At 32.0% G+C, this 16,194-nt stretch overlaps 1 protein-coding gene across 1 annotated transcript; it reads left to right on the top strand.

Moving 5' to 3' along the window:
* Positions 1–541: 541 nt before the first annotated feature.
* On the top strand, positions 542–2,375 carry LOC18094771 (probable inactive nicotinamidase At3g16190). The gene is given in 4 exon segments (XM_006369135.2): positions 542–571; positions 1,872–2,106; positions 2,234–2,310; positions 2,313–2,375. Coding segments are annotated over 4 exon segments (405 nt in total).
* Positions 2,376–16,194: the final 13,819 nt, after the last annotated feature.

Here is a 16,194-nt window from a genome sequence, read left to right as displayed (position 1 = left end):
TTATCAAGGTCTCTAAAACTACTGGCTTAAGCATTTCTTCCATCTTATGCATCTTCCCATTGAACCTTTTAAATTATGATTGTGTAGACTCGATCTCTTGTTGGGTAACACTAAATAGTTTCGTGGAGCTTTTCTTAGTGGGTATGTTGGTGCTAAAGCATGCCACCAGTTTAACACATAGGTTATTGAACCCATCAATGGAATTTGGCTTCAAATTATTATACAATGCATACACAGACCCTTAGAAGATTGTAAGGATGATTTTGCACATTTAGTCACTATATTGGATGACCAACTCTGAGCTATCGTGTATTTTCTATACATGCTCTCTTAGGTTAGCCAAGCCATCATAATTTTCTTGACTTATTTTTATGGAAATGTAGTTCTTAGGGAGTCCATTGTTCAATACTCGTTTAGACAAGGGAGAAATCCTTCATTGATGGGGGTTGTGGTCATTCTTCTGAGTATGCTCATGTATAGATCTTTTTTTAGTCCTTTATCTATTACCCTCGTGGGAGCCCTAAGAGTTTGACATGGAATGATGGTTACAGTAACTGGTGTCAATCTTACGGTAGCTAGGGGGAGGACGTTCGGAATATCGGTTCTAAACATGAGTATCGTAATTGCGCAAACAACCCATTAAGGGACTCCTAGGATTGTTATTATGTTTAGTCTCCTTTCAGTAGTGTAATCATCTATGAGCACCTAGTGCAGCCGGTGGTGGTGGTGTTGAGGCATTGTATGTTGCCGAGGGTGTCAAGATATGATAGACTGGCAAGGTCTAATTTTGACCTTGGGTTGCCAAAATGATCTGAGTGAGATGTTGCACTTGATTGGTGAGTTGTTAAAGATCTACCTGGGTAGAAGTGTTCGTGATAACATGTAGATTTGTCATGTATCCTGACCTAGATGTGTCTTGGTTGTGTACCATGGAATGGTCTGAAAATGTCAAAAACAAGTTTTAGAAACTGATGGTGTTTTTTTATCAGTTTCCCATATACGATGTCAATTAATGAGTCCTAAAATCCAAGATGTTTAGGAATAAGGCTGATAAATTGAATAATTGATTGATCTTTTAGTTCAAGAAATCTGATTTATTCTCCATAGTTAAGGTATCTAGTGATTTAATATGAAAAGTCTAGAGGGTTGGCAACTATAGCAAGTGATGTCTGATAAGTCAGGTGCCTGGTGGCTGTAAAAGATCTCCTTTAATAGACGTGGGGACTCTCCAATGGTAAAGTCAAGAACTTTATAAAGAAAAAAGGTACAATAATATTCTAGAGAGAGATACTCTAAAAATATATATGCAGTAGAAAATAAAAAGATTGTGAACCTTTGACTTGAAGGATTGGTAGCCCATGAATCTTATCTATTTTTGTGAAGAGGAAGGACTAGAGTGTAAAATATCGAGGAACCTGCGTGGGATCTCGAAAAAATCTCTGGTGAATGTTGAGCTCGGACCCATTAGAGATGAAAAATAGGTCGAAGCACACTACCTAGACTTAAACATTTTAGACTCGGGGTGTACTCTTGATCCCGAGCACGTTGGGCTCGGGCCGCGTTCTCGATCCCGAACATGTTGGGCTTGAGTGTAGAAGCCCGAGCCCACGGCAGTAGCCCGAACCCAGGCTCCTTGGGTGTTAGGCGCGAGCTATCATGCCCAAACCCAAACTCCTTAACCCCTTTATTGTATTTTGGGCTTAGGATATCAAGCTCGAGCCGAATAAATGTTTTTGTTGGATTTAAAGGAGTTTTTTTTTTTTTTTTCTATTTTGAGAGGTTTCTGTATCCATTTCATTATGCGTTCATAATGCTTTTCTAGACTGTAACTAAGCAGTGAGCTTGAGCATATTTGGGCTTTGTTGCACCAGGTTCTTCGTGAACATGATCCACAAGGGCGAGATGTTGAAGTTTTTCACCGGCATCTGTACTCTTCTGGAAATGTGGGTCCCACCTCTAAGGGAAGTGTGGGAGCGGAGCTGGCTGATGGCCTTGTAATCAAAGAAGGGGATTATAAGCTGGTGAAGACTTGTTTAAGTGCATTCGTCGCTACTCATCTCCATTCATTGCTTCGTACCGAGGGAATTAAGAGTTTAGTAATTTCCGGTAAATGCAAATTTCGGGACTCATGAACCATCTTACTAGTGTATTTTAACGATGATTGTTGAGTACATGAGATTCGAGTGATTTCTGCATGATAACAGTTCGTGATCCCTTAAAATTGTTCATGGAGGGGTTCGAACTCCGAATTGCATTAGACAGACTGTCTTTGATGCAATAGCTGTGGACTACCAGCCTGTCACTGTCATCTTTTTTATGCCACTGCTGCTGCTACACCTGACATACATGTTGGTATGTATTCATTGATAGCTTGAATACTAACTTATATTCATTTTTTATGCTCTCTAATGAATGTTTTCAAGAATTTACTACTATGTTGTTAAATGATTGGAACAACCTTGATAGGATAAAAAAAAAAGGACAAAAGAAGAAAAGAAAGGGAAAAGGAAAACCTTAAAATCAATAAAGCACAATAAGTTGGCTCTCCATTCTTTTGAAACTGTGGATTTGAGAATAAGTATTGATTTCCTGAAGCTCGGTGGGGTCTCATAAAGAGTTCAATATCTTCTGCATTAGGAACTGTACCATGTAAGCTCGTCGAACATGCTGTTTGCCTTATCAGATTTATTGTCCAAAACTAAGAAATCATTTTGAAGGCAATAAGTATCCTTGAGACTTTTATTCTGGTTCTTGGAGTTTGGTACTATGTTAGGGTATGTATAGGCAAAACATTATTGTATCAGGCTTCTTTTGCCTCAACAAACAAAATGGATACTGAGAAAATGTAGGACTGTAGATGGTTGTTATCAGAGCAAGGGTTGTAGAATTTGGTGATTTAGGGACTTAGAAATGGAAGACGGATGAGATATGCACATGAAATAAGAGGTAAACATGATAGAAAACCACTAGCCTCATGCTATGAGTTTCAAGGAACTACTCTCTGAATGAACACATCATACTTTCATGAAACAAAAACCGAACAGCTGAATTGTTCATTAATTCACTGAGAATTGGAAAAAAATTGTCTCTGCTGGTCCCTTGTATAAATCTTAAGCTGGTTCATATCACCCTGGTATTTTAAGATCAAGGATGACAAGGGAGTTTTTATTCATTTCAGATCTTGTACTCCTTTGTGATGTTAAAAGGAATTGGAAGTAAATATGTATCAGTGAAGCTCCGTCTTGGTGGCTTTAGCCTGAAATTTGATGTAGTAGAATTTGCAGTGCACTAGGGAGGAGAGTTCAAGTCCATATATATATTTGTTAGCTGTCCTTGCTGGTTGTTCTTGCATTGGAATCTACCTTGTGCATTCAGAGTAATTGTGCTTGAAAGGAGCTATTTGCGTGTTGTCAGTGTAATGCAATCTACTGCAAAAGAGAAAAAAAAAAAAGTAGCGAAATATCCACTCTTAAATTTGCGTTCTCCCTATCATTGAGCTGTCAATGAATGGAATGGCAGGCTAATGCCTATCTGTGCTTGCAATAGTTAGCATCTTGCAACCGAACCATTAACTTCTGCTAAGCTAAAGCTTCTATGTTCTGCACGGTGTTTACAACATTATCCTGATACATTTACCCTGACAGTGCATGATATTAAACGCAAAAAGATTCTTAGAAAAAGCTCATTAATGGACGGAATTCTTCATTTCATTTTACATTGGTTTTGAAGAACTAAGATGGTGGTGGGAACGCAAAACACACACAAACACTAGAAAAATCTTTTTTTTCTCTCTTCCTACGTTGATAAAATGTATTTCGTATTGTATTGATTGACTTTTAGAGCAATGCAAGCTCAATTTCAGACTCATATTTATCTATTATATTTCTGGAGGTCAAAAGTAGTGTCCAACTTGGCGCCTACTATTACATAAAAGACATGGTTTGAAAAATTGAGATATTGAAGTTCCCAAAGGAGTACTTTTTCTTGTCAGGTCTGACAGATTGTAATGGATTATAACCTTTTTTTTTGCATGCTAGCTGTTATCTTTCTGTTGCTGATGCCACGGATTTCCGCATGAAAAGGATTATCTCTGATTGGTAGGCGTTGTTTTTCTTTAAAAAAAATATATTTTATTTGAAAATATATTAAAATAATTTTTTTTATATTTTAAAAATTATTTTTAACATCAGCACATTAAAATGATATAAAAATATTAATTTAAAAAAAATTAAAAAATTATTTTTAAAAAAAAATATTTTTAAAACACAAAAAACAAGCAGACAAAGAGCATAGATGAATGGGTTTGCTAATTGGGTTGCCAGGCCTGTTTGTAAGGTTTTCTTCACTCTCTGAATGATGCTCAAAATCTTTCATTGAATTATGCTGTTCATAAACAACGATAAAGCTATGAGCATAGATGAAATTAACGGTCAGATTACAGAGACAGACCACTGGGGTTAATAGCTTATAAAGCTATTCTCTTAGCTTTCATATTGTTGAAAATTAAGAAATATCAGGAGATTATTGAAATTAACAATCACTCTACATCAAATAAAAAAATAACAATCAGCTAAACCCTAACAAAAAAAAAAAAGAATAAATCAGCTTGTAGTAATAACAAAGGTCTGCCTGATTAGCGAAGCTATAATTATAGTAGGTTATGAAGGCTTACCAGATTATTTAGAAACATTATGTTAAAAGTTACATTTTACTAATCTCTATATTAATGTGGATTCAATTTTTCCATTAGAACTTTAGTTTATTCTAATAAATTAACTCTCATATTAATATTTTCTAAACTAATGGTGTCGAAGTTATATCAATAAAAATTAATTTAATGAGACTCGTGTTATATACATACAAGCTTTTAGTCTCTAAGCTTATGCACTGAAATATAAGATTTTACCTTCTATATACACTATTAAATTTGAGTGTATGAGCTTGGAAGTACTAAAATCTTTAAAAATAAAAATAAAAATTAATTAGTGTTTTTTTATTATTGACGAAAGATATATTTTGATTTATTTATTTTTCCACATTAGATCTAAATGTAAATTATTTTATAAACATGTTTAGATCTATCAAATCTAACAGTTAATATCAAAGCCTATTATAATACCTTTTCCTTGATATCTATATTGATATATCTGTCCAAGAATTTTTTTGCTCAAATAAATTAATTAATTTGCTTATTTATATTTGTCATAAAAAAATTTAATGGTCAATTTTTCTTTATTCCACAATGTTTTATCTGCCATGAAAATTTTAGGAACAACCTTAGTTTCCAAACTGAATTAATGATTAACTTGAGTTTATTTATTGATTGAAAGTTTAGTTTATGGTGGAATGAGTTTCAATAATTTTCATAAATATGATGCCTAGTAGCAAAGGAAATAATTGTCATCAGCCAGTAGCGTAGGAATAAATTGAAAACTATTGGTGCCATTGTTTTTATGCTTTGTATAATTATAAATCATTAGAATAACTTATTTCTAATCATTCAATGTTTGTGGCTATCACTTTGATTTTTTCACGTGGTTTATTTCCATGGCTTTATTTTGTTTTCTTTGGTGTTTCCTTTATAAATTAGGAAAAAGTAAAAATAAATTAGCATGTTATTTTATGTTATATAAAATTATGTCTTAACTTAATGTCTAGTGATATGAATAATTTTAAATAATTAGGGATTAGCCACAACATCTTTAATTAAATAAAATTATATATTATGCTATGTTAGGATCACATAAATAATTATAAACATTAATTATAATTATAATTAATTATGCTAAATATAATAAATATTATCCCACATAAATTTGTCATTATATTTATATAATTGATTAGAATAAAATATCAAATTATTTGTAGAATATACCCACAAGAATTATAAATTAAATACATAATTTGATAGTTTTATTGTAAGGTTTAGGATAGAATATTAAATTATTCTCATAATATATACCCACACAATCATGAATTAAGTGCATAATTTGATAATTTTGTCATACGATATATTTGAATCTGTTTCAATTAAAAATTTAGCCCATAAGTAACTTTTATGTCATTAGATTCAATTTTAGCATGAATTACATTGGTAAAGCATGAAATTTTATTTCTTCCTCGATTTTAACAGAAGCATGTATTTTAAATTTGTTTTTGCAATTATACAACCTACTAATTTCTTTGATGTTTATTATAATATTCATGATCTAAAGGATGATAACTATAAAGTATGAAAAGAAATAATTCTCCTTTATTTAGGGTGGATGGACATAGATTATGCAATTAGAAAAGATGAACCACCTACAGTAACTAACATCTGCATTTCAGAGGATATTGCTCCTTATGAACGATGAGAGCGATCTAATTACCTCAATATGATGTTATAAAAACTAGAATATTCATTGGTATATGTGGTTTGGTTAATTACATAAGAAAGTCTGCAATTTGCTAAAAGCAATTGATGATCAATTCGTCACTTTAGATAAGGCACTAGTAACTACCTTAATCATGAAGTTCTCATCCATGAGACTCACAAGTGTGAGAGGTGTGCACGAGTACATCATGCATATGAGAGACATTGTGGCTCAATTGAAGAATCTTGAGGTTGAAATGTTAGAATCATTCCTTGTGCACTATATCATGTATACTTTTCCACAACAATACGGACCCTTCTTGTACAACACATATAAAGACAGACAGTCAATCAATAAACTCATGACCATGTGTATTAAGGAGGAATGGAGGTTGGTAATGGAACTAGGAGAAAATATAATGCTAGCAACCCGAAGGCAAGACAAAACTTAAGCCAATAAAAAGGGGAAAGGTAAAATGCCTCCTCAAGCTGACATGAAGAAGGAATCCACGTGTTTCTTCTATAATAAAAAAAAAAGACACATGAAGAAGGAATGTACTAAATTTCAAAAATGGCTTGAAAAGAAAGGTATTCTAATCTCATTTGTTTGTTATAAGTCTAATATGGTTGATGTTAATTATAACACATGATGGATTAATTCTGGCTCTTTAATCTATATTTCAAATACCTTGTAGTGTATGTGAAACTTCATTAATTTTTTTGAAACTTTCAATTTATTTTATAGATATGATAGTGCTGGAAATGGTATTTTGTCTAATGATGTTTATTGCATTAATTTACACAACAATGACACTTATAGTTCAATGTATGTTCATACTAGCATTAAAAGATATGTTATTAATAAGAATTTCTCTATGTTATAGCACTAGAGATTAGGACATATCTTTATAAAGAGAATTAAGAGATTAGTAAATGATGTGATACTTAGTACTTTTGATTTTACTAACTTCGAAACTCGTATGGATTGCATTAAGAAAAAGCAAACCAACAAGTCAATAAAAGGTGTCAATAGGAGTTCATACAAATTAGAAATTATTCATACTAATATATGTAGTCCAGACATAGACTCACATGATTAAAAATACTTCTTCTATTTTATAGATGATTAAATCACGATATATATTTTTACTTGTTTTATAACAAGAACAAAGCATTAGATACCTTTAAGATTTTTAAGACTCAAGTAGATAAACAATATAGGAAATAAATTAAGATTGTGAGACCAGATAGTGATGGAGAAAATTATGGCAGATACACAAAGGATGGACAAACACCTAGTCTGTTCATAAAGTTTCTTTAAAAAAAAATAGGATAGTTGCCCAATACACCATACTTGGTTCACCATACCAGAATAGTGTAGTAGAAAAAAAAATCAAACATTATTGGACATGGTACGAAGAATGCTTAGCAACTTCAATCTGTCTAAATCCTTATAAACTAAAGCACTAAAGACAATAGTGCACATACTAAACTGAGTTCCAATCAAGGTTGAACCAAAAACACCATTTAAGTTATTAAAAGGTTGGAAACTGATTTTGTGACATGTGCATGTTTGTGTATGCCCGTTTGAAATAAGAATTTATAATCCATAAGAAAATAAGTTGAATCCAAGAATCATTAGTGGGTATTTCATTGGATATGCTGAAAGGTTTAAAAGGTATAGATTTTATTTTCCATCTCATAAAACTAGGATTATGGAATCAAAAAGTACAAAGTTTCTTGAAAATGACTTAAATAGTGGGAGCGATCAAATCAAGAATATAGTTTCTAAAAATGATCATTCAGAATCACAACCTTTCAATAAAATAATATTGTTAACAGCATCTCTCAAGTACAAACTAGTGTTGAACAACCAATCATTGAAGTTCCATAAGTTGTTGACAACATTCTAGTAGATTAGATTGTTCAAGCATTACTAAGAATTTATGAACAACTAGTTGAACCTATTACTTCTTAAAAAGATAATGGTACAACATTGAGAAGATCTACTAGAACAAAGAGATCAATCATTTCTAATAATTATGTTGTGTATCTAAAGAATCTAACTATAACATTGGAGCCAAAAAAAATCCTAAATCATTTTCATAGGCTATAAGTTGTAAGGAATCAGAATTCTGGTACAATTTCAAAAAGAAAGAGATGAATTCTATGAAAAGTACCAGAGTATGGGATCTTGTTGAGTTACCTATTAATACAAGAGCCATTGGATGTAAATGGATCTTTAAGATAAGGATAAACTTATTGAGCAATATTAAAAGATACATGGCAAGACTCATTGCTAAGGGATTCACTAAAAAAAAGAATCAATTACACATAAACTCTCTCTCATATATCTAAGAAAGATTTTATGCATATTATTTTGGCATTAGTAGCACATTTTAACTTGGAAATGCAATAATTGGATGTGAAAATTGCATTTCTTAATGGAGATCTAAAGTAGAAGGTTTACATAAAATGACTTGAAGAATTATCCTCTAGTGATGGTGAGTATTTGGTATGAAAGCTTAAGAAATCTATATACGGTTTAAAACAAGTGTCTCGACAATGATACTTTGAATTTCATGATGTAATATCTTCATTTGGATTTGTAGAAAACATCATGGATCAATGTATATACCAGAAAATCAGTAGAAGTAAGATTTTTTTTTCTTATTTTATACGTGGATGACATTGAATTTGCGACTAATGATAAGGGTTTTTTGCATAAGGTGAAACAATTTCTCTTTAGAAATTTTGACATGAAGAATACGAGTGAGGCATCTTATATCATTGGCATTAAGATTTATATATTCTGATTTAAAGGCATTTTAGGTTTGTCTCAATAAACCTATATCATAAAAGTTTTAGAGAGATTTTGAATGAAATATTGTTCACCAAATGTAGCTCTCATTGTAAAGGGTGATAGGTTTAAAACCAATGCTCGAAAAATGATCCTGAAAGGAAAAAATAAAGAACATTTCATATTCTTCTAGTGTAGGAAGCTAGCTTGATGTATGCTCAAGTCTATACAAGGCTAGACATTGCATTTGTTGGAGGAATATTGGGATGATATCATAGTAATTCATGGGTAGACCACTAGAAAGTTATAAAAAAAGTAATGAGGTACCTTTAAAAGACCTAAGACTACATGCTATGTATAGATAAGCATACAATCTAAAAGTAATTAGCTACTCAAATTCAGATTTTACCGGTTGTGTTGATTCACATAAATCAATATTAGAATATATTTTTATGATGGTCGGTGGAGCTGCATCTTGGAGAAGTGCTAAGCAAAATTTGACTGCTATGTCCACTATGGAAGTTGAGTTTGTTTCCTTATTTGAGGCTACTGCATATGGAATATGGTTAAAGAGTTTCATATTTGGGCTTAGAACCATCGATTCTATTTCTAGGCCATTAAGAATATATTATGATAATTCAGCATCTGTTTTTATGCCTAAGAACAACAGAAGTAGTAGTCGAAGTAAACATATCACATTAGTACTAAATTGATAATCACAAATCTTTTGACTAAAGGCATGCCACTATTTAAATTCAAGTATCTTGTAGTGAAAATGGGATTTGGTTCCATTATGTGATTTTAGTTGTATGAACTATGTTATTTTTAAGGAAATTATATTTATTGTGATGTATTCTCATATTTTTGTGAATCTTAGTTTATTTGAGAAAATTCATTTATATAGGACCAAGAATAAATATAGGGTTGATAAATTATATGCATTGTAATACATGGAATGTAATGCTTGTTATTAAAGGACTTATCTTAATAACCCATGCATTTGTTACCTAAGAAAGTTAAAGGATGGGGGTCAAGTTAAGACATTGAGTTAAATGTATGGACCAAATGGGAGAATGTTAAAGTTACATTTTACAAATCCCTATTAATATGGATTCAATTTTTCCATGAACTTTAATTTGGTCCAATAAATTAACTCCCATATTAATATTTCCTAAATTAATGGCATCGGAGTTATATCAATAGAATTTTAAAGGGACTCTTGTTATATAAATACAGGTTTTTGGTCTATAAGCTTACACACTGAAATATAGAATTTTACCTATAAAAATACACCATTAAATATGTGTGTGCTAGGAGAGCTTAAAAGTACCAAAACCTTAAAAAACAATTCATGAGTATTTTTCATTAATGGCAAGAGGTATATTTTGATCTATTTATTTTTTTGCATCAAATCTAAATGCAAATTATTTTAGAAACATGTTTAGACCTATTAAATATGTTGCACGTGTGCGGCGTCGCGACGATCGTCTTTTTGGATCAGGGTTATCGGGATAGTTATGGGTCGAAATGACAAGAAAATTTTGTCCTTTATTAGTAGAAAAAAAGTCACCACCTAGTATTATGGTCACTAGAAAATCTAATGGTCTACAAGAGTCTGAATAAGGGGACTAGTTGTGCAAGGGAAAGACGTATCACCCCTAGTGCACCCTGTCTATGGTAAGCTACTTTGTTGTTTGTGCTAAGTCGCATTTCTATCCGTTAGTCTATCTAAGGTCTAAGAAAAGCCCTCCTCAGCAATGAGTTTCTTATCTCATCAAATTAAAACCTAGTCATTTTAAAGCCTAGAAAAGTATGTCTAAAGTTTAAGAAAAGTCCTTCACAGTAAAGAGATTCTTATCTTATTAGGTTAAAACCTAATTATCCTAAAGGCCAAGATCAAAAGGTTTTTATTTGAAATTTTGATCAAATCCTAATGAATAATTGCAAACTTATTGTCATACCTATTAACTAATTTTTTTGTATTTTTTTAAGTATGATGAAAATGCAATTTTAATTTTTTTATATAAAAATGCATGAAAATTTTTTAATCTAGCTATATGCACACCAAATAAAATATATTTTTTGTTATGTTTAAATGAGGAAAAAAATTTAGAAATTTTTTGGAATTTCTAAAAATTTTAGCGAAAATAGGTATTCTTAATATCGGGTCAATATCTTACAGTATAAGTCTACAACCCTATTATTAAGTGAAATCCTTTAAAGGAAACATATTTCTTTGTTTTTGAAATAAAGGATTATTTTTAGTTTTTGAATTTTTTAAAATATTTTTGGAGGAAAAATCAGGTATTTTTAATACTAGGTCTGTGTCATACAATACAAGTCTACAGTTTGATATTGAGTAAAATTGTTGAAAAAACATACGAGGGACCTAAAAATAATTTCACAATGGTCCTTGAATGTTTTTAGATATTTAAGGGTCTGTTTGGCTAGACACACAAACATAGACAAATTAAAACTAAAAGAAAAAACTTAAGGCTTGTTTTCCTAACACATCTTTAGCCTAAAATCATAGGCATAAAAAATATCTTAAGGACATGTTTGGCATTCACCCCCTAAAGAGCCAAACAAGGCTTTTCTTAAGGAAAAAGCAGGGCAGGCCAAACATGACCTTAAGTCTAGTGTTGGACTTGGCCCAACCACATGGGGTGGGTCGTTTGAGCTTGAGGCTCAAGCCCAAAAATATGGGTTGGGCCCCCTCATTTTTTTGAGCCGACAAATGGCCCAAATAACTTTTTTTTTAGAGGTAGGTTGGACCAAGCCCAACCATACAGGTTGGGCTAAAGGTCCAGCCCATATAAGCCCAACCATACGGGTTCGGTGGGTTGATCTAGGTTGACTCTGATTTTTTTATCCCTTTTTAATTGAATATTTTTAATTAGGCTTTGTAATTTTTTTAGATTTGTTTTTTATTAAGTTATTTCGATCTCATGACCTGAGTAATAAGTTTGGAAGGTTGACTCGAGCTGATGTTATTTTTTTTTTTGATTGATTTTGTTTTTTAATTTCACCAGTTAACATACAACTCAATCTTATTTTTTATTTGTTTTTTATTTCAATTATATATTTTAATATTAGATTATTAAGGAATTAAGCTTCATATTTATTTTATATAGAGTGATCCCGATCAAATCATTACAACAACATATGTAGTTAGTTGTCATGGTCAGAGATCCACCACAATCAGCTCATTACTGTTAATGGACATGTTAGCATATAATTTTAAAAGAAGAAAAAAAGAAAAGCAAAAGATGTCCACTTCAATTCTGCCCACATTATGCCAGTCTCAATCTAACGCCCTTACTATGCATACCAATTATAGAGGTGAAAGAAGATGCTGATTAATTTATCAAAAACCATTTCTACTTTGGTTTCACAAAACCATCATACTTTTTTCACAATAAAAGGCTGTTTTTGGTCCAGAAAGACTCTTGACTTGGAATTTCTGTTGCGGAAAAACAAATGATATTCTATATTTTCTGTAACCTTATATTGCAATATCTATTTCATTGTATTTACAGGAAAAAAAAGAAGTAGAATTCACAATTTCTTTGAGAAATTCAACGAGGTCACAGCTGTGTGATGACTTCAAATTATCATAGCATTCTCTCCTCCATGAAATTATTGAAATGCAGGCGCCCTAGGGCCACATTGCACCACACGCAAAGGCCTGAATAGAGGGGCATGAATGTCGTTATTCCCTTGGCTTCATGTCTGTTCAATAATGCATCTCAAAAACAGACCCCACCTAAGAGGCTAAGGTTCAGAGAAAATTGACGTGCAGAAGAGTTAGTATTAGCAACATTTATTGAATTGATGAAGTGATTAATTAGGAGCCTTTTCTTCTTAATTGAATGAAAAAGTGAGGAGGGAGGAAACTGTTTTGGTTAGAGATGGGTTCGTTTATGGGCACCGCCATTTTGCTTCAAGAAACCGCTTTCACTTTTTTTTCCCTTTTCACTTTTCTTGGAAATGAAAGCATTAAGAAAATAAATTTCGAAGAATATGTAGAATTGTTTACTTGTTATATTCGTCATTGTCATGGAGCAAGAAGTTTGAGTCAGCATAATATGAGTCAGATTTTCTAGATAATGTTGGTGCAGCGGTCAAATCTCTCTTTTCTCTACGTTTTACCTCAATCCAATTCACACGTCATTTTTCCCAACCACTGTTTTCTATCACAATATAACACATAATGATGTATTACGCTAGCTCAAGGATATGAATAAACTGTTGGAAAATATCAGAGGAATTATTTCAATGAATTTGTCCTCTATGCAGCCCTGATGTAGGTTGGTTAAATTGCCAAGATCTACATGCATCCGTGCGTGTCTTAGGTTGGAGTTCTCATGGTGACTTACATGTCTGTTTGCCTACGCTTCAAGTAGAAAAGGAGAAAAAAACATCATTTCTTGTACATTTTAGCTTGGACGGCAGTTCTCACGACGCAGATAAAAGGCTCTAACTGTACAGAAAAGGGCAGCTTTAACATATTGCATTGCTACTGAACCAATCACCCTACCAGGCTTGTTGGGTTTGTGCCTCGTAGTGTTGAAAAAACAATGTACTTGATATGGTTATGGGCTTGCATTATGGTGGTGGTGCTTTATCAAGTAAAGTTTCTGGTGGTGGGGTTCTATGATTTTGAAGATTTTTGTTATTGTTGAATAATTGATCAAAATGATTGATTTGATTTTGGTTGTAAGATCTTAGTTCTGTAAGCTACAATATGAACGTCCAGAAGATTTTGATTTTAATTTTATTTATGAACTTCATTCAAGTACCGTTCAATTCATGAACAAGTTGCTCGAAGACTAGCGACTAATGAAGGCAGCAGTGATTCGATGGCCGCTCAATATCAGCCTAAGCTAAAATAAACAATTTATTTTGAGCAACCAGTGACGAGTTATTGCACTCTTTCTTTCTGTTTTTTTTTTCTTTTTTAATAAACAAGTAGTAATAATTAAAGGAGCAATATTTAAAAATAAAAATAAAAAATTCTCTGTGGACACAGACTCAGGATATTATGGATTCTACTACTATAATAATTATTTTTTCCCATCATTCCGTTTGAAAGCTTAGATGTTTTAGAAGGTCATTTTGGATGGCTTCTCCCTCCACCACCGAGTTTTTATGCTTCTTTTCCTCCTTTCACGTAATGGAAAGCCATAAAAGCTCATGCTAATTAAGTTTTTTACCACCCTTTCCGAGTTGAGAGATAGTAAAAAAATCAACGGGAGAGATGAGTTTTTCTTTCTCAATATTTTACCACAGTTAATTAGCAAGTGAAAGACATGGATGAAAAGAGGGAGGGTAAAAAAAGATGTAGAAGGTAGGAGACCTGTTCAAAGATATGATTATAACCAAATGACGTGAAGGTACTGATTTAAGGTGGATTTCTCAAACTTTTAAATTAGATTCTTAATTTGGTCTTTGATTCTTTCTATTTATATTAATGTTGAGAAATCTTTAGACCTTTATTTAAGAAAAGGAAGGTAAAAAGAATGGAGAGTGAGAAATGTCATTTCTTTAGTATCTATGTCCTATTAATTGTTTATCATATCGATCGGGTTTATGGAGGGTTTTTTGTACGTTGATGTGATTTTTTCTATTCTAGCCTTTTTTCAGGTCAAGATTCTCAATTTATTTCATGCTCTCATCATCACTGATTTTCTTAGTTTGTTTTTGGTTATTTTGTATCCCTATGTATTTTTTTTTTTCATATATATTCTTATCATTGCTAGATTTGTTGTGTAATCAACTTATTTCATGCTCTTTTCATCACTATTTTTCTCAGTTTGTTTTTATTTATTTTGTATTCCTGGATATTTTTTTTATATTTGTTCCTTTTATTTAATCCTTATTCTTTTATTCCAGTGATTTGATCATGATATTTGTTACATTTGTTGTGTAATCGTTGTCTCTTATTTATTTAAAAATTGTACCGAAAATTACTGGAAAATAAAAATAAGTCTAGATATAATTTGATCACTATGAGCAAATCTAAAATCTTTATATAAAGAGTTAATCATTAGTTCCCAACGTGGGGTGAATGAAATCCTATAGCTTAAATCATATGAGTTTATGTTATACAAGTTGTTCTAACCAATCCTTGTTATTGGGTGTTTGTTATTGATGGTCTTACGATTTTTCCTTTATTCAAAGAGTTGTTTACTTTGATATTATAGTTGGAATTGTTTTTTTCATAAAATATATTGTTGTTTTCTCTAATTAAATGTTACTTTGGGTTTGTTGTTTGATTCTCTTAGGAAAATGATTTAAAACATGGTTTTATGAGATTTCTCACCGGTAGTTCGCCTGGATTACTGTTGGAAACCAAACAATTAGACAACTTGTGGTCTGCGACAACTCAGTCTTTAAAGAATTATTCAAAGTCGAAGAAGATCATATCTGTAAATAATAAATCCCTAAACAATTCTAGATCTGTATTACAGGATTCCAAGAACTCTCGAATAATTTCATTTCATAGTTTTCACCGCGCGTATGATATTCGGGAACCTAACACATGGTAATTGCTATGAATCATCTAATTTTCATGTAAGTAAGGTTCTAGAATGAAAAACTAGCATACATGACCATAGCATAGCATAGGTTAAAAAAGAAAAACATCTTGATTACGTTGTGTTTGAAAGAGTAGTGGATTTGCCCCAACAATATACAACCTAGAGCTACCCATCTTATAGTAATTACTCCACCTTTATTCCTCTTCTTCTATTCCTTGCCACAAAGAAGGATACCCTTACTTAGCCTTTGATCGTGATGGATAGGTTATGGTTACTCAACCACCTGCGCACTTTAAAAAAGGGCACTCAAAGCATTGATGACTAAAGAAATCATACCAGAACACTTAGCTAGATTTCAAAGCTCGCAGACCATAAACATTAAAGGTGATAAGACTCTTCAATATTTCTATGTTACGAATCAAGCCAAAGATTTCCAGATTACACACACACACGTTGACAAGGCCAAGCAACAGCCATAAATTCATCTCTATAAAACA

This window comes from Populus trichocarpa, chromosome 1, assembly GCF_000002775.5.
Source record: "Populus trichocarpa isolate Nisqually-1 chromosome 1, P.trichocarpa_v4.1, whole genome shotgun sequence".
Lineage (NCBI taxonomy): Eukaryota > Viridiplantae > Streptophyta > Magnoliopsida > Malpighiales > Salicaceae > Populus > Populus trichocarpa.
The sequence above is the reverse complement of the archived record's forward strand: the minus strand, read 5'-3'. Positions and strand labels throughout refer to the sequence as shown.